Genomic DNA, 20,514 nt, shown 5'->3' on the forward strand with positions numbered 1-20,514 from the left:
ACCAAATATTAAATCATATATATATCAACATGGCATATTGAAATTAGACAGACTTGTATTTAAACCAGAGCATTCATTTACTAGCTTTGAGAACTTTGTTAAATTATTTCATTTTTTGTCTCCTCATTTATAAAAATAAAACTAATAGCAACCTCATGAGATTTTTGAAGACTGAATGATATTCATTGTGTTTAATATAATATCAGATACTGTAAGCACTTAATAAATGTTGGTAGCTGTCATTGTCACCATCATCATCATCGTTTGAATTCATAATCAGAATTTTAAAAGTCTTTGATATAATTTTATGGTAACATCAACAGGAAAAAATTGGTATGCTGTGTAAACATTTGCTTAATATAGTTCAAATAAATGTTAATTGAGATATCCATTTGATTGTTGATTATAGCTTTGTGTTTGAAATGTAGAAAATTTCTTATTTTACCTACCTCATTAGAACCTAAAAGGTGAATTTCCCTTCTAGAACTAAAATAAGTAATCGATTACCTTCATATAGCTTTAAGTATTATTTTAATTTTAGTTTTAAAAATACATTGTTAAAAAATTTCAAACATACATAAAAGTATTAAAAATATGACCATCAACCTATAGCTGAAGAAATAAAATATATCCAATAGAATTGAAGTCCCTCTTCACCCAGGTTATATTTATATATGTAGTAACTTCATATGAAATAAGGAATTTAGAAAATCAGAAAATCCTTTGAAGAACAATCTTAATGGCTCTTTAGTCTTTATAAAAAAAAGCTAATAATACTGACCATGGTGACATATCCGGCAGAATGAATATGTCTTTTGTGAATAATTTACCCTGGAAATCTCATAAACCCTACAAAACTCAAGAGTGTGTCTAACTTCCTTTTCTGATAAATAGCTTCTGAACATTGCATAAGATTGTGTGCATGTACTTTCGTGCCATTTGTTTTTCTTCTGTTCATACTGCTCTATTTCAGAAGCAACAGAATAATAAAAATTATTTACAATGTTCTGTTCATTATGAAAAGGAGGATGTCTTTATGAAATAAATGTATTAGAATTAAGGCTAAATGCTGACTTCTTTATAAACCTGTGATTTTAATCCCATGATTATACATTTGTGTAAACTGTCTTGAGTAAAAAAAGGATATTGTTGCTACATAGAGAAGAAATCAATCTCAAAAAGGTCAGTTTGCTGAATTTTGGAATATACTTTTATCCTTTGATCATAAAATAACTTATTATATTGCCTTCAAAAAAGAAAGTTACATGACAAAAACTGCCTGTCTTATAGTCTTGACTTCGGTATACTGTTTATAATAACTATGGCTAATTACAAAGAAATAGCCACATTTCCATGTAGAAAAATTATTGGTTGCCATTATAATGAAATAATCAATATTTTCATTGTAATATGGTGAAATAATCAATATTTACCCATTCCTAATGCAGCTGTGTTATAAGACTTGTTCACATGTAAACCTAGAGATAATTGTTGGGCAGACATTAGATATTCAGAGTTTTCAAATCCGAGCAAAGGAAACAATGTTAGCTGCGCATTTATTCCAATATGATAAGATTTATAGCGTTCGAAATCTTCAAGGATGTGAGGAGGAATCAGAAAAAGAAAGTGATCTCAGATAATTTATTCAACTGTAACACCCTTGTTCTGGAAATGATTCTTAAATACAGGGAAAGAGTGGAGAACAGAGTGAGGGTCTCCCTATCATGTTACCTGCTCTCTTCTTCATTTCCTTTTCCCATTGCCCCCATCTTTCCCCTTCACCCTAGAAAGACCTGGCATTTGAATTATAACTAGAGATACTAAAGCAGAGATCATAGGCAGCACCTTAAAATTATAATTTCTCTATGTTAATATTTTATGTTTTGGTATGACTATTTAATAAATATCAGTATTTGTGTTTTTAAGCCCATGAGATGTTTAACATGGAGTAAGTTAACTTTATAAATCCAGAAATCCCCAAAGTAAGAGAATGATTATGGAAAATACGTTTCCTATTCCACTGATACCACTTCTTATGACTAATTTATAGTACATGAAACAAATACATAATATAAATAAAACCTATACCTTAGAACCACATCTCAAAGTTAAAAAATACTTTGTCTTTTAGATATAGAAACTTGGTGTTACAGGTCAGGGTAGATGGTTACTGAATTCAGATATACGTTATATGAAGTATTTAATATCTAATTCTTTTGTATTTGTTTATTACAGTTGTTAAAACATGGAAGTCGCTTACCAAACAGGTAGGTTAAAGCTCTTGGTGTACATATGCATGCACACTTATATATATGCATACCCACTTTGGAAAGTAGTTTGGTATCATCTATAAAATTAAAGATACACATACCCTGTGCCTAGCAGTTCTCCTTTTGGTTCGCAGTTCTGCAACAGTGCATGTACATGTACCCAGTAAAGTTAAACTCGAACATGCCCTATGATCCGGTAATTTTACACTATGCCTAGAGAAACTTGTATATGCATGAGAGGTTCACAGGAATGTTATTAGATTGATCATAATTGGCTAGAAAGACTACAATACAATGTCAGTAAGGTAAATAAATTTTTATATATTCATACAGTGAATACTGTACCAAGTGAAAACAAATGAATTATACTAGTGCTTGAACTGGTTGAGTCTGGGAAACATAATGACAAGCTATTCACAAATTATAAATTACAGTTGCATTTACATAAAGTCTAAAACAGGAAAAAGAAACCACTAAGGATGCATTCGTAGATGGGAAAACTAAGGAAAGATAAATATTAAATTCAAGACAGTATTTACCTCTGGGGGAGATGGAAAGAAATATCAGAAGCGCAAAGAGGCTTTGAAAGTACTGGTAATTTTCTATTTCTTAACAATTTCTAACTTTTTAAATTTTACTTGTATTCCTTTTGCACTTTTAAATGTATGATAAACTTCAATATAAAAAGACTATTAGTATAGCATTTGAGGGAACTTCCATAACCCATTATAAAGAATCTTCCAAAAAGCCTGTAGCAAATGTGATATTTACATGTAAAACTTTAGACATTCTCTTTAAAATTAGATAGAATACAAATATGTCTGCTATCACAACTACTACGCACTGTTTTATTACAGGTCTAAGCTAATGTAGTATATTAATTTTCTGGAGCTGCTGTAACAAATACCAAAGTTTGGGTGGCTTAAACCAGAAATTTATTTTCTCACAGTTCTGGAGGCTGGAAGTTCAAGATCATGGTGTTGGCAGGGCGGGTTTCTTCTGAGGCCTCCCTCCTTGGCTTGTAGATGTCTGTCTTCTCCCTCTATCATCTTCACATGTCGTTGTTCTTTGCATGTCTGTATCCTGATGTCTTCTAATAAAGACACCAGTCATATTGGATTAGGAGCAACTATAATGACCTCATTTAATAATCTTAATTACCTTTGTAAAGGCCCTGTCTCTAAATACAGTCCCATTCTGGGGTACTGAGGATTATGACTTCAAATACAAATTTGAGATAGACCTAACTCAGGCTATAACATGTAGTACAACAAAAAAAGAGGTTCTAAGGATCAGAACAGTAACAAGCAAAATGACAGAGAAAAATATTAAAATGCATAGATTTCAAATTTATTCAGGTTTAGTAAAAGTTTAACAAGGTTGCTGCTATTGTTTCTACACCAGCAATAGCAATTAAACTGTACTATCAAATAAGATACTTTTCACAATAGCAACAAAAACTATTAGATTCTTAGTGTACCTAACAGAAAACTTACAAGATATTTTATTTTTTATTTTTTTAAAGATATTTTATTTTTTTTAATAAAATAAAATAAAATATTTAATTTTTTCATTTTTTTTTAAGAAATTTGAGTAAGCAGAGAAATGTATTATGTTCACAGATGATTGATTTGGAACAGTAAGGACCCAGAATTTTCTGAACAATTCTGAAAAGGATGGAAGAGAAGTAAACAGACAAACAATAGGATGAGAGCAACTGGGCTGTCTCATATAAGTTAATAATGGGGCTATAATTAAAATAGTATTATATTATTGCAAGAATTTTTTAATTTGATGGAAATAATAGAATATAGAATCCAGAAACAGACCCAGGCATGTATGGGAAGATCTGTAAATCACTGGAGGAAGGACTGACCTTTAGGTATTGGAACAATAGTCTTTCCAACATAGAGGTAAATAAAATTAAGTATCAAACTAATCACCATCTACAAAAGCAAATTTGATGGGTTAAGTTTTTACTTTGACAAACAAAAAATTCTGAAATGTTAGAAGTAAAATAAAGGACACAGGAGGTTTCATTAGGTAAGACACATAAAGCAAAGCTAAAAGAAATTTTTGAAAAATTTCACTAAATTAAATATCAGAAACTTTGGCATACCAAAAGGATGCCAACAATGTTAAAAGATGTATGACAGATGGGAGAATATGCTTGCTATATATTAGCAAAACATTAAGTGTACTCATATAGAACTCCTATAAATCAATATAAAAAGATAATCAGTTCAGTAAGAAAAAAGCATAAACATAGAATGGCTGATATATATAAAGGACCTCAACCTCCCTATGATAAGGGATATGCAGATTCAACCAATAATATGATACTATTTCATACCCATCAGATTATCAGCTTCCAGAAATCTAGCAATACCGGTAATTAGCAAGGAAGAAGAAAGAGCCAGGTGAAGGTGTAAATTTGTATATTCACTTTTGAGAGAAATTTGGCAAATGTAATAAAGTTCAAAGTACATATCAAAAACTCTATTTTCAGAGAAGTATCCTAGAGGAATATTGTGACAGCAGTCCTGTACATGTTTTTTGCAGTGATTATAATAGCCAAAATTTTAAAAAAGAAACAATATGTCAGTCAGTTGAGAAATGAATAAAAAAATGGTGAAATAGGCATATCAAAGACAAATACAGTAATACAGATCCACAGTGAAAAAATACATCCAAGCTATAGGTATCTACATGAATGGACCTAGAAGACTGAAGGTTTAGTAACAGCAAGTTGCAGAATACTACAGACTGACTGTTCTTAAAGTGCAAACACCTTTTCAGGGGTCCATGAAGTCAAAACTATTTTTATAATAACACCGAGAAGACAATTTGTTTTATTACTTGTATTCTCTCACAAGTGTATGGTGGAGTTTTCTAGAAGCACAGGATGATTGATGATGCCATCGATCTGACATCTAATAGAATATGTGCTTGTGTATTTTTGTGTTTTAAAAATTTGTCATTTCGGGGCGCCTGGGTAGCTCAGCGGGTTAAAGCCTCTGCCTTCGGCTCGGGTCATGATCCCAGGGTCCTGGGATCGAGCCCCACATCGGGCTCTCTGCTCGGTGGGGAGCCTGCTTCCTCCTCTCTCTCTGCCTGCCTCTCTGCCTACTTGTGATCTTTGTCTGTCAAATAAATAAATAAAATCTTTAAAAAAAAAATTGTCATTTCTGCTTCCACATGCAATATCTCCTTGGGGTCCATAATAATTTTTAAGAGTGTAAGGAGTTACATTTCCGAACTACTAATGTAGAACTGCTGTGTAGCCATTAAAATGCAGTGAAGAATATTTGGCAGGAAAATATACCCATGAAGTATTAAGTACAAAGAGTAAGTTACAAAACAATATGTAGAAAATAATTTAATATTTGCTACAACAACAAAAAAGCTATATAATTATGCCTAGAGAGAGAATTAGACTAAATGGATTTAAATAAAACTTTCAATTATGGTTCAGTTCTGGATTGCAATTAGTTTTTATTTTCTATACTTGCTAATTTTCCTATAATTCATATATATTAACTATGTAATAAGACAAAATTATACTTATTATATAAATTTTACAAGACAACTGTAATTCTAGGAAAATGAATTTGATACAGCAAATATCTATTTAGTACCAACTTACAATATGCAATATAACTCTGATACTAACCACCCAGTTAGTGTCAGACTCCACAGATTTAAGGACATAGTCCCCAACAAGACTGCCCTTATTTCAGATGCCAGCTGCAAGTTCAAGTGTCCCCAGGCCACCCCACACTTCAGGCCAACTGGCTACAAATCCAAGAGGTCCCATAAATCCCCTTGAAGTTCAGTAATTTGCTAGACTGATTCAGAACTCAAGCACATTCTATATTTATAATTAATAGCTTATAATTATTTTAAGGGACACAGATCAGGACTAGCTGTATGAAGAGACTCGAGGACAGGTACAGGAAGATCCCAAACACATCTTCCATGCCTTCATTCCATGGAGAAGTGCCCCCCCCCCCCCGTCAATATATTTACCAGTGAAAATGTGTGCTGAGCTTGTTGAGTTGTTATTGAGGGTTTCATTATGTAGGTATAATTGATCAATTGATTGATTGAACTCAATCCCCAGTCCCTTTCCCTACCCCTCCCCAAAGGTAGGGAGAGCTCAGAGCCCCAACCTTCTAATCCCATGGTTGTTCTTTCTGGCGATCAGTAGCCTTCCTGGGTCATCCTATAGCCAACCGTGGTTCAAGGATATGGCATCTTCCAGGAACCAGGGGCAAAGGCCAACCAAATTATCTTTTTTAAAAAGATTATTTATTTATTTGTTTGAGAGAGAGAGAGAGAGCGAGAGAGATCACAAGCAGTGGGGAGAGGGAGAAGCAGGTTTCCTGCAAGCAGGGAGCATCACTGAGGTGGGGCTCCATCCCAGGACACTGATCATGTCCTGACCCAAAGGCAGACAGGTCTTAATTGACTGAGCCACCCAGATGCCCCAAATTATTTATTATAATACTACTATGTGCAAGAAACCAAGATCTAGGCACTGGCAATGGGGAGGGATATTCCCAGTCTGAATGGAGATACAGATTTTAATACAATTTAAAACTTCTCAAAGTGAACCGAAGACAAAGATCAGTGTGTTCATTAGATAATCCAGGCCAGAAGAAGCTGATAAATAAACTGCTTAGTCAGTAAGGATCTGGCCAGTCACTTAGTTTTGTGACCGTGGGTGAGTTCTTATCCTCTTTAAGTCTCAGTAAAATATGCATAAGTAGGATTATTAATTAAAATTAAATGAGAAATTACGTAGTGTCAGGCACATAGAGGGCACTCAGTAAAAGGTAGCTATGATTTTTTTTTTTTTCCTAAGTTGTAAACTCTAGCTGCGTTCAAGCTAGAAGAGATGAAGTTGAATACATTGGAAATAGTTAAAATGGAGAAAGAAAATTTTATATAATGGATACATTATCCATTAAAGTATATGATATATTTGCAAAATGTTCTTTTTAATCTCTTCCACTAACAAAAATATTTATGAGTTTATTGTTGTTTAGGCAGTAAATATTCCAGTTTCTCATCATTATTCATACCTGAATTCTTCCCTCTGTGCTACTGCTACTTTGATGAGACACTACTGTCTGGACGCATCTGGTCTCTGCAGTGCAGAGATAGCACTATGAAGGAAGTGAAAGCGGGGTTCACAGATGGTCTTCAGGGAATCCGTAAACCCTCTAAAAATACATCTCCTGTCTTTGGCATCCAGGGTATCCTTATTTGCCTGTCAGCTCAGCTTTGTAATGAAAAAAAAAAAAAAAAAAAAAAAAAAAAAAATAAAAAAAAACAGTTTATAATGTCACAGAACATTTTTAGGTACAACCATATCAGTAAGGGTTTGGAATGTGGGGGGAAAAAATCATCCAGAGTTCTTGTTAAAAATACACATTCTGGTTCAGTAGGTCTGGGATGGGAACTGAAATTCTGCTTTTTGAACAAGCTTACAGGTTATGCCTGGGCTATTGGGGAAGCACACTTTGAGTAGCAAGAATCAGGTCTGGAAATAGAAGTGGTTTCCAGTGTTTTTCAGTGTTTACTTGGCAGACTACTTTTTTATTTCAAATTATTTCAGCTTATATCACCAAATCCTTTAATAATTTTTCTTTGCAATTAAGCAAAATATAATTTTTCTTTTAATTATTTTGAACTCAGTATGCACAATAAATTCAAAATTCCTTTAGTAGCTGTACAATGTTTCAAATGTTTAATTTTAAAATAGCTCCCCAACATGCTGTGGCAGTTTGATTTAAAAACAAACAAAAAAGGCTGACTAAGCAATTGAAGTCTGTGTTCTTTACTGAATATGTAAGTTAACATTAGAAAACGAAAATGCATGCAAACAGTGGTCATAATCACCCAGTACTCCATCTGACATCAGTACTCTTTGAGTCACTACTAAAATATTCTTTGTTCTTTCCCAGTTTGATCCTCGGTCCATTTACTTCCTCCACAAAGCTCCCTAAATCCAAGAGGGCTACAGAAAAGAGATATGTGAAACCGGGTCATCATCTCTGACCTTGATTAGCAAATCCACCTTTACTTACCGCTTTCATGAAACTATCCTTTCCTAATTGTTCCTGAACTTAAACTCAGTGTTTTGTCTTAACTTCATTATTTTACATGTATTCCTCCACTTGCTAAATTTATTTGAAATTTTTGGTAGCTCTAATTGAATTAAATATAACTTCTTTATGATTTATTTTATATTTAGACTGTTGGACAAATATTGGGTTTTGGGGTTGAACGAACCACAGGTATAGAATAAAATAAATACAGCCATGTCTCAGGTCTTTTCAGTAGAGAATTTTTTGTATAAGGCATTTAAATATTTTTTATCTATTTTATAAGTAAGTGGTATACCTATTAATCAATGTTATGATACCTTATGTTATAGGAATTAAATCAAATGCTCTCAGAAACACCACCTGTTTGGAAAGGCTCATCAAAGCTTTTTCGTAATCTTAAAGAAAGAGGTAAGTTAACTTCAGTACTTACGTATTTTAAAATGGACACTATATTATTTATACTCTTTATATTTATTTCTCTTTTACTTAATATAACAGTTAAATATGTGTGTGTGCATAGAGAAAAAACCGAAAAGAAAAACACCAAAATATTAATGATTATTTCTGGGTAGCGGGATTAAAGAGGTTTCTTATTTATATGTATAATTCATGTCTTTCAGATTTTTTGAAGAAAGTGAACTTTTAGGACTACAAAAAATTATTTTCGACCATATTCAGTAGTGAGGGTCATATTTATTTATTTATTTATTTATTTATTTTTAAGATTTTATTTATTTATTTGACAGAGAGAGAGATCATAAGTAGGCAGAGAGGCAGGCAGAGAAGGGGGGGGGGAAGCAGGCTCCCTGCTGAGCAGAGAGCCCATGCAGGGCTCTATCCCAGAACCCTGAGACCATGACCCAAGCTGAAAGCAGAGTCTTTAAGCCACTGAGCCACCCAGGCGCCCTGAGGGTTATATTTAATTACAGAAAGCATTTTTCAAAAATATTGATCTCCAACTATTTTTCTTCCTTCCATTTTACTTCCAGGAGATTATAGATTTTTAAAAATTTAATAATCACTAGGAAGAACTTATTGGATATGTCTTTTGATCACCCAGTTTGAACATGTTTCTTCTAAAAACAACACTCACTGCAAAATCCACCTTTCAACCTACTATATGATCCATGTCTATGTATCTAAGCTAAGTTGTTAATTCATACATTTCCTCACAAGTTATATAGCTTTTATTTCCGTTTTCTTTTACACTTCACTTTTTGTACATATTTAGAGAAAGGACTAATTAATAAAATCTCTTTAATCTTAAAAAGGAATTTTTCTTGTAAATATACTTTTTTTGTATTTTCAAATAGAAAAGTGTACAAAATAAAAATGTTAAAGAGATTATATAAAGAATTAACTTTCATTTTCACCAATTTTAACAGATATAGGGCTTGAAAATAATTATACTGTATCATGAAGACAAATATTTTAAAGACTAATTATAATCCATGTATTTTATCTGAGTAGAATTAGAAATTCAAATTGCTTCCACCTGATTCACATGGAATCTGAAAGAGGTAGACAGCTTACCTTTCATTGTAGCTTTTCATAACTAGGGTTTTAAAATCTTTGCAAAATTAGGGACATGGTATCTTTAAAGCTCTTAGAAACTTTTTCCTGGAAGTTGTCGTAAAGATTGTCATTCAAATCTTAGGGTGGGATAATAGGATCAGGAAAAGTCAAAGCTCAGAAAGATAAGTTAGCGAATTTAAAAATACTCATTTAATACCTCTCATGGGAAAATACAAATTGGATCAAGTATAACCTGAGAAAAATAAATGCATGGAAAAAGGAAATTCTTTGTAGTCATAAAAAGAGTTGAATCTGTGGGCGCCTGGGTGGCTCAGTGGGTTAAAGCCTCTGCCTTCGGCCTAGGTCATGGTCCCAGGGTCCTGGGATCAAGCCCCACATCAGGCTCTCTGTTCAGTGGGAAGCCTGCTTCCTCCTCCTCTCTCTGCCTGCCTCTCCACCTACTTGAGATCTCTGTCTGTCAAGTAAATTAAAAAAAAAAAAAAAAGGGTTGAATCTGGAAGCACTGGGTTTAGGCTTATCCTAATCTTTATGTTACATGCATATTTGCATGTTTTTCAGGGGAAATATCTATTCAGTGCTATCCCACAGAATTATCTGTAGTGATGGAAATTTTCTATTTCTGTGTTGTCTCCCATAATAGCCACTAGCCAGATGTGGGTTTTTAAGCACCTGAAATGTGGCTACTGTAATAGAGAAATTGAATTTTTTATTGTATTTAATTTTATTTGTTTTAAACTTAAGCAGCCACATGTGACTAATAGCTTCCCTATAGGACAGTGCAGAGCTATGTCATGATGATTGGATTATCGAAGGAATCCATGTACACAAAAAGTTTTAGAACCATTAGGTTAGGCAAAAGTAGAATGTCATAGAGAGCTTTGCTTTTTTATAAATAGGTTTAAGTGACAAAGGAATTTTAAAAGCTACATCTTGAGAGCTATTGAAGATTAATTTGCAAATGAATTTTATCTGCTTAAAAATACTACCCAGCAAGAAAATGTTATGCAGTTTTACAAAAAATTAATTGATATGCAACATTTATGAAAACAGGTATTTCAGACTTAGTTATAGCAGCCAACTGTGTAATGTATCATGATAATAGGAGCTAAACGTATAATGTTTTTAAGGAACTTCCCTTGGAACTATTTTTATTGAATTTTCAAAAGAAACCTAGTTGACATCTTTCTTACTCTCTTTTTCTAAAGATCACAACATTATTACTATACGCTTAGCATACGTATTTTTATTTTATTTTACTTTTTGATCTTGGGTGGCCTTTAAATTAAAAGGTGAGCCTAATAGTTTTCCATTTTTGTAATTGGAAAGCATTAAGAATCTACAGTTCGTGTTTAGTAGTAGTTTCTCTTTTCCTTGATCATTTTTATTAATTATATCATAAGTTTCACTTTGTTCTTGTCTGTAGGACCAAATGGTTTTTGAGGTGGTGTAATCTACAGACAAGAACCTACCATGATAATTATGATTAGTACTCTCACTGTTAATTGTTCACTGAGGGAAATCTTGAGTTAATTATCAAATAAAAGATGTATAGTAGTTATTAAACTTCTTTATACCAACCAACATCTCTTGTGTATTCCATCAAGTCAATTAGAACAACAGTCAGTGAGATGGGATTGTAGAGACATAGAGTCTGCTTCCCAATCCCACTTCCCTTTTTCCCTTCTTTCTTCCTCACTCCCTTCCTCTTCCTTTCCTTTCCTTAACCTTTCCTTTCCCTCCCTCCGTACCTCCCTCCCTCTCTTCCTTTCTTCTTTCTTTTTCTGTGAGGGATCCCCTATGGAATCCAGGTATTGTATCTTTTATATACATTGACCATTCCAGAATCTTTCTCCCATAACATTCATGGCAGTCAACCAGAACTATCTGTCTATAGGTCACAATATTGTAGTATAAACAAAAGAAGGGAATGCTTTCAGGGCCTCTAGCTAGTTCCCTTCAAGTCTCTGACAAACTGCCCGACAGTGACTCCTCTTCTCTTTGTTCTATAACAAAGAGGGTAGCCTCAAAGAGCATCAGGTAAAATGGACTTTCAAGGTTCACAATCTGATTATTTAAGGATTTTCGTATACCTTTTACTAAACATTAGGACTGTCTGATATGTGGAGAAGTGTTACTGTCTTATTCCTGATTTTAATTTTCTCAGGATCCACTTGGAAACTCAGTTAAGCATTAGTTCTAGTTTGGGGCGTTACATCTAAAGGCAGGAATTTGAGTAATAGAATATATATTTGTATTTACTCCAAACAAACTCCTTTTAAACTTTGCAATTCTGGGATTACAGAGAACCCGGGATCCAATATTCAGAAAGTGAAAGCCATGTAATTAAGACAAAAACTTCTTAGAGTACATTTAATAGAAGAATTAACTTTGTCAAAAATAAGAATGATAACCTGAAAGCAGAAGAGTAATAAATACAGTTTTGTTTTTTAAATACAATTACAGAAATCATTAAGCACTTTACAGTTTAAGCATTTTCAGTCTTTTTATTTTGTTAGATTCATCCATTGCAAACTAGCAACAAGTTTAAAGTTACATTTATAAATAAACAATGTAATTTTGCTTTCCTTGCCAGTATATCTAGGAGCATTAATGGGAATTTTGCATGGGTTTCTACAGAAGCATTGTGAAACAAATTAAAATTAGTTTTGTTGCTTCTTTTGCTGTGATTTTTTTAATAGTTTAGTCTTGTTTAAAACAATACTTAGCATGTTCTTTAAAATGGTAAGTTCCTTATTAATGTTACTTACTGTTACTGTAAGAATAATATTTTGCTTGATAAAGTAATATTTTATATATAGCATTACTAATACTATTTTTCTTCTAGGTGTGATTTCTTACACAGAGTATCTTTTTCTTTTATGTATTTTAACAAGTAAGTGTACTCATTAAGTCTACTCTTGGATACAGTTTTTAAATCAGAATCTTGGAAAACAAATCTTAGATTCTCTTAATATTGAAAATCACTTTAGGTTTATCCACGGTTACTTTGCAAAACTCATGTCTAAATGTTATCAGCAAATGCTAATAAGCATAGCACTATCAAGAGTCAAAGACAAATGTTTTTATGACATATGGTATAGTAATAAAATGCTCAGAAATTATAAATTTTGTATCATATATCATTCCTTTTGGTTTACTTGAAAGCCTTAAGTTCATGTCATTTAGGGATTTGCAAATTTCCTGCTACACTCGTTGAAATCACCTGTTTCTTAAGACTAGTGTGAAAGAATGAGTCTCCTAACTAATGAGTGTATCACAATACCCATCGTATGTTCTGAAACAGCTTTGTTATTCTCTGCCTCTCATATGCAGCAATTTTTATGAAATATATGAAAGGCTTACTAATGATTTCAGTTAAATTTTAATGCATTTAATGCAGGAACTTACCTGCTATTTTTCACTGTGCTCCAGCCACCTGGCTTCTCTGTTCTTTGAATTCTCACCTCAGGAATTTGTACTTTCTGCTCCCTCTGCCATCAGCGCTCTTTCCTCAAGATCCTCGTGGTAATAAACATTATTCAGGTTTCGTTTGAATGTGTAATGTGAACACTTCTTGACTATCCTCCCTAAAATATCTCCTTCTCTTACCTCTCCCTTTTTATCCCTTTTACCATGTTTTATTTTCTTCATAGCACTTAAAACTACTTGAAAGTATTTGTTTATTGGTTTATGTGTTTTTGTCTGTCTCCCCATAGTTGAATGCAAGGTCCATGATGGCAAAGATTTTCTCTTTTTTGCCCATTTCTGTATCAAGAACAGTGTCTAGCACATGGTGGCCTCTCAAAAACTAGTTGGTGAACGAGTAAAAAAAATAAATGAAAGAATATTGCTAGAGGGATTTCTGCTTGTGGGGATTTGTGGAGATGTCTTATCAGTGAAACTCTGTCATTAGAAACAAGTCATAAAATTCCTTGTATTTCTATGATCAGAGAATTGAGGGCCATTGTGTTGTTCTGACTTTAGTAATGAATGATGTTATGCTGGAGTTCTGTCACAGGAAGTTTGGGGGATATACATGTGTGCATATAAATTTTGAAAATTATCATCCTTTATTTTTCCTTGTATTTTTTTCCTGCTGGACTCAAAATGAAATTAAAATGTTGGTGCTGAAGAACAAGAAGTGTTATGCAGTTAGTAATACGACCATCTGAGATTGTTCCAGACTGGAAGCCATTATGATTCAAATCTAGTCAATGATAAATACTCCATGAAAATTAGAGGAGTGCCAAGGAGTGTCTCAGCGACTTGTGAAAGAGTTATATTGTTAGCTATAGAAAACCTTTGGTTGCAAAACTGTGAGTTTGAAATACCTGGACTGGCAGAGTGACAGCTGAGAATATAATAGAACTGGTTAGGAAAGCCACTTGTTGAGATGGGACAGGGTGTGGGTAAGAGTGTAGGAAAAAAACACACGGTGGTTTTGCTTACATGGAAAGGTAGGATCTTTGGATGCAGTGAATCTTCCTTTGGAGTTCAGGACCTATTTTAGAAACTTCTGGGAATTTGAATTGAAAACTTGTGGGTATATTTTAGATTAGAACCAAGAGAAATGTTGAAAACAGAGCTGGCAGGAAGTGGGCTAGGGAATCTGCCTTACTTGTCTATGGTTCTCTCCTCTTTGCTATTTATTATTTTAATTTCATTTTCCCTTCCAAACAGTGAGGACTTCTTTTCATTGTGTATTTTCAAGATCATTTTAAAGCTTAAAGCTTAGTTGTTAGAGATGATGAAATTTTTTATTTCTTTCTCAACTGAATGCTCATGAAAGTAAGTTTCAGTTCGTAAACTGAATGCCAGAAATGAGCTTGCCTAGAAGACTGGCTTCTGTTTCCATTATTTTCAGAGACAGCTATTACTGGTTAAGAAAGTGGGGTTATGTGCTTCTCTTTTGCTAGCTTCAAGATTTTACAGCAGGTAATGCCAAATGCATCTTTGGGAGGCCCCTTTTCAAAACTTTTTGCCAGTCATCTCAAAAGAAAGGGTCAGAGGGGCACCTAGGTATACCAGTCTGTTAAGCTACTGACTCTTGGTTTTGGCTCAGGTCATGATCTCTCTCGGGGTCTTGAGATCCAGTCCCGCATTAGGCGCTGCACTCAGTGTGGGGTCCACTTGACATTCCCCCTCTCCCTCCCCCTCTACCACTCCACCCCTCATGTGCACGTGTGCCCCTGTATGTGTGTGTGTGTGCGCGCGCGCGTGCGCTTCCCCCCACCCCAAATAAATGAATGGATGAAATCTTAAAAAATGAGAGGGTCAGATGTTTCTCAAAGGCATTGTGCGCTGAGCTCCTCTTTGAAGGACCTGTTCAAGTTTTCTTCTGTTGAGGTTTTCTTTATGCTTTTGAAGGGAAAAAGGAATTGAACCTCATCATAAGTTTCATAAAATTAAAGCCATTCATAGTGTGCAAAAGTCTTTCTTTCTCACAAAAGCAATTGGTCCTTGTAATTTAGGGAAATTCAGAAATATTTAAGCCTCTCTAATTTTTATATTTCTGCTTTTGAAGCTTCTGGAAGTTTAAACCCGATATGTCATCTCTTGTGCTTGACATTTATTTTCATAGGTCATTTCCATTCTGATTTTACTAAGAATCAGGATTGGTCTACTGTGTCGTATTTTTATTTTTTTTCTTTTGTTCTAACTATTGAACATGTGTGATGATTTGATATTTTCCTTTTAATCCTGACAGACTTGGGATAACAAAAAGAAGTGTTAATTTTCAGAAGTTAAGGTAGTTAAATTATACTGTCTGCTGCGCAACTGGTGTCAGACAGATACTTTTAAAGTGTATTTTTAGTTTTGTTACTAAGTTTGCTAATACATGAAGCAGAAATTTGTATACATATATAGCTTTTATTATATTTCATTAATAGTAATGTGCTGCTTTTAATTTCTTGGTCAAAGAAAGTGTTTTTGTACAGAGTATAATTAACTATTTACAACGCCACTTTAAAAACATTTTTCCACTTCACAAGTACTTTTCTGTTCTTTCTGGCAGAGCCACATGCAGGTTTTAGAATAGCTTTCAACATGTTTGACACTGATGGCAATGAGATGGTGGATAAAAAGGAGTTTTTGGTGGTATGTATATTATATGCTGCACTTCATCAATAAATATTTCTTATTTATATCCTTATGTTTTTGCATTATTTGGAATAACATAGGAGGAAGAGTGAAAAATTTATGCTTTCACTTTAATTTGATAAAGAAGTATAGTGTCATGTACTTTAAATAATTTTTATATTATAAAGATACAAATGGTATTCATTATAGAAAGATGATTATAGTTGTTTACATGTCTTTTGAATATTTGAAGTGAGTCAAATATTTTCCACTGATGGATAACAAGCAGCCCAGAGGTGTGCTCAGTTATGCTCAGTTATGCTCAGACCCCATCGTATCAGCCCCCAGCCACAGCTCTTTCTCACAGGAACTTCCCTTCCTTCTCATGATAGGATCCGTGATTTTTCTTTCTGCCTTTCTCTTCTATTCATGACTACCTTATATTCCATTCTTGTCCTCGTTTTGCTATTCCCTTCATTGGTCTTTGAACAAGGGCTGATCTAAAGTGAGGAGAATTAAGATTGTTGTTAGGTATATGCCTTCGGTCTTTCTCCCCTGACTCATGTAGCTTGGTGCTGGTTCAGCAACATCATCAGATGCTCATTCATCTTGCCATTCTCCCTTCCAGAATCGTCCTGTTTCTTTCTACCCATGGATCCTGCACCTGTGGCAAAATGCCTATTCTAATTTTTTTCTCCAAAGTAAAGATCCTTACAGTAACAAGTTCTACCTGTAACATTTATGTTCAGCTCTGTATTTACCTATATTTCCTAGTTAAAAGGAGAGATGGCATATAAATAACCATTTTATTTTCTATTTTTCTTTGTAACAAGCAATTAAAAATCCCTCTCAAAACCTCTTAAGCAACTTAGTATTTTCCCCAGAGGCTGCAATATGGAAGAGAAATGATAAAATCATTCTTTTCTATGGTAGAAAAGGGAAGAGACAAAAATCCTTGTCATAATCAGTAGGTATTCAAAAGGAACCAAGCAGACTAATTACTGGGATCTATCAGATGGCTTACTCTAACACCCAAGTAGCCCTTGCCTGGGGACAGTCCCTGAGCCACACCACTGGAACCTGAAACCGTGAAGGACCCATCATTCGAGTGCTTTTCAGGATGATGGGGAGGTGCGAGTTTTCCGTTTCACTGTAAAGATAGACATATGTTCCTAACACTCTAAAATAAGCAGATTTTATTTAATTTAGTTTTGTTTTGATAGCATAAAACTGTATTTTAGGATTTTCAGAATGGGCCTAGTAATCGAAATAATTTTTAATAAATTTTCTGTGTGAACACTGTCATGTTCTACCCCATCAACTAAAAGAACAACTTTTGGAACTCAGTGCACTGAAATGTGTCTGTATAGATGTCCTTTGTCTGTTTCTGGAGATGGGAGGTAAAAATGTTCACATAGAACTTGTTTCCCTTCTCTGCTCTTACAAAGGCTGCTCTTTGCAGTGGCTGTACTGCTGCCTCATAAGTGATATTTTTTGTTTGTTGTTTGTATTTGTTTGTAAACAGCAAAGAATTCCTGAAAGCAGGAGGTGGAGTCCATCTGACTTCCTTCTAGAAATCTAGATTCTAGAGAATCTAAAATTATTCTCGTGCCTTCTTATAAGATGATTATAAATAACCCTTGCTAAAAACTCTTTTCACTAAGAAAAAGTGTGAAAATAAATGTATTTGTTAACAAAATCATTCAGACTTTATACTGTATTTGTGTTATTACATATCTTGGGAGGTAAAACATTTTATTTGACTTTCAAGTATTGCCTTAGAGAATGAAATGGAAGACTTAAGATAGCTGTTCAAGTTATACAGCCAAGAACAATGACTCCCCAGAAAGCTGTGATAGAGGTAGGATTAGGCTTCCATTTGTAAAATGGGATTTTGAAGAGTAAATAATACACTGAAAATAGAGCTGACATCTCTTGAGCGGTTACTGTGTGACAGGCGATGTGCTGAGTAACTATCTGTAATATTTACCCTGCACGGCATTCTTACAAGACCTGGTGATTGTACCTCAATAAAGCTGGAGAAGAAAAAATGTTCCTCTAAAGTAAGGAATTATTTCCATGTTCCGGATATGGAAAACAATCCCTTGGATAATTAGAGTTACTTGCCCAAGGGGTTATATGCAGAGCCCATGCTTTCATCACAGTGTGCAGTTACCTGAAAGGGACCTTGGAGGGCATCCTCATTTCATATATGAGTAAATTGGAGCCTCGTGAGGGATGTGTGACCTGTCCATCATCATAAAATTAGTATGTGACAGAAGATGGGCTCACACCCAGAGTCCCTGAATTCTCTTCCAGTGTTCTTTCTACCCCAGTAGGCTTCATCTCTTTTATTTGTGCGTCACAGACTCCCTGTCTTTATGTCTTAAAGATAAAATAAAGCTATAATTTTGTATGTTTAACTGAACCAACAGGCTGCCAGTAGCAAAGTGCGTGTTTTCTTTTTCTTAGGGAAAAAAAAAAATTGGTATCAGAAAATGTATCTCTAGTAGTTTTACTCTTCTTCATAGATGAAGCTAATTTGTTTTTAGAATGTACCTAGCACAGAATGGTAAGTAGGTACCCAGAAACTCACTGGATATTTGATTCTTGATCACTTTCTCTTTCAGCTTCAAGAGATATTCAGGAAAAAAAATGAAAAGAGAGAAACAAAGGGAGATGAAGAAAAGCGTGCAATGCTGGTAAGAATAATTTAGTAGTTTAAGGTGGGTTTTTTAGCTGAGAATTATTTTATTCATGTTGAAAAACAATAATTAAAGTCTATAACTTTGGAGCTGTCCCTTTTAGGAAAACTTTCTAAAGTTCTTATGTAGAAAATTTGCTTCAGATTTCTATGCATCTGTATCAATATTATATCAAATATTGATATTAAGCATCTGTGTCCATAATCCCACTCATTATATCATTTTCATCCATATTGTTGTTATCCATGAGATTTGAAGGGTATATCATATAATAGATGAACACAGATCATTATGCATGAAAAAATTTAAAGGTGAATTGCAAAGATTTAATTATACATGTGAGTGAATTTAGTGGCACTATAGCCGTGTGAATGTTGAAGCAAAAACAAGGAATATTATGTTTTTTTGAATTCTTAGAAATATAGGCTATTCTCAGATGAGTAATGTTTTCAACTTATTCTGAAGGTAGAGTTAAGCAACATTTCCCTCTATTTTCCTACCAATTTTCTTTTTGTTTATCCCACATATTATCCCAGGTTTATATAATAAAAATAACAAATAGGTTCTGAGATCTTACTTTGAGGGACTGTAGTAGATGCTTTGCATGCATTTTCTCATTTAATCTGCCAATAGTTCTCTTATTATCTGTAATTATGGCAAAGCCAAGATTGGAGTCCATGGCTAGGCCACTCCCAAACTATACTTTTACCCACTATAGCATATTTTTTAATCTGGTACTTGGATAGCAGAAACTCAGTTTTGTTGAGATGTAAATGTAACTGTTTCCTTTGCAAATTAGTGACCCTGTGCAGTACTTTAGTTGATCTACTTAGAATTCAAATAATTAACTTCAGCATTGCAATATTTTTTTATTATTTTCATTGTTATAAGGATATGTATTAGGGTTTTTAAAAACTTAGGTTATAAACCTGTAGCAGATGGTACCATATTCAATTCCAATAGATGAAGGGTGTATTTTTATTTATATTAATAAATCAGATTATCAGAATATGAAATACCTATTATTTCATAGTACATTTGGCTGTGATATAATTATCAATATTTATTGAGCCACCCTCAATATTCTAATTTGACAAAGCTTATGGAGGACACGCTTAAAAAAATCAAAGAGCTGATATAATGTTAGCCAGGAATTAAAAGGAGCGTTATGAATTCTCTAACTTAGGTCTCATGGTTTTTAAATTATAATCAATAAATCCCATAGGAATTAGCCCCATAAATGCCATTTTTTTAGAATATTAGCAAATAACACTAGGGAATTAAATAACTTCATAAATTTTATTTTCTGTAGATAGCATATTGAAAGAGTAAGCAATTGTTTTAATTTTGATCGATTAAACTGGGTGGACAAGTTGTTAATAAAATATTATTTAGGAGGTTGAACTGTTTATTAATCTTTTGATATACCTCAGTGACAGAATAGATCATGTTTCAATGGCCAGAAGTCTCTCTTTTTTTTTTTTTAATTTGAGCATGGTTGAAACACAGTGTTTACATTAGTTTCAGAAATTTAACTGTTTTATTTATTTGTTTATTTATATTACTTCTAGGAAAGGACTTGTGGATCTTCCAAGAAAAACACAATACTATTTTAATCATTAGCATTTACTAAAATACATAAGTCAGGTAACAAAGGGAGAGAGGAAAGGGAGAAATGATAGCAGACAACCCACACTGGGAGAAATTAGTGTCAGCACAAAGCTTGACTCTGAGCTTTATTGCAGCCCAAGTAAAGTTAATGCTGATTTAATGCAAATAGCTCATGATAGTAATATAGTAAAACCT

At 33.7% G+C, this 20,514-nt stretch overlaps 1 protein-coding gene across 2 annotated transcripts in view; it reads left to right on the top strand.

The window, feature by feature from the left end:
• MICU3 (mitochondrial calcium uptake family member 3) overlaps positions 1-20,514 on the top strand; it is a 110,420-nt gene that overhangs the window by 49,421 nt on the left and 40,485 nt on the right. For both annotated transcript variants that reach the window (XM_032844902.1, XM_032844904.1), the window contains exons 3-7: positions 2,236-2,267; positions 8,716-8,794; positions 12,768-12,815; positions 15,939-16,021; positions 18,634-18,705. In XM_032844902.1, the coding sequence (XP_032700793.1) occupies positions 2,236-2,267; positions 8,716-8,794; positions 12,768-12,815; positions 15,939-16,021; positions 18,634-18,705 (314 nt within the window). The remainder of the gene's footprint in view (positions 1-2,235; positions 2,268-8,715; positions 8,795-12,767; positions 12,816-15,938; positions 16,022-18,633; positions 18,706-20,514) is intronic.

This window comes from Lontra canadensis, unplaced genomic scaffold (assembly GCF_010015895.1).
Source record: "Lontra canadensis isolate GAN:19392208 unplaced genomic scaffold, GSC_riverotter_1.0 scaffold159, whole genome shotgun sequence".
NCBI classification, from domain to species: domain Eukaryota; kingdom Metazoa; phylum Chordata; class Mammalia; order Carnivora; family Mustelidae; genus Lontra; species Lontra canadensis.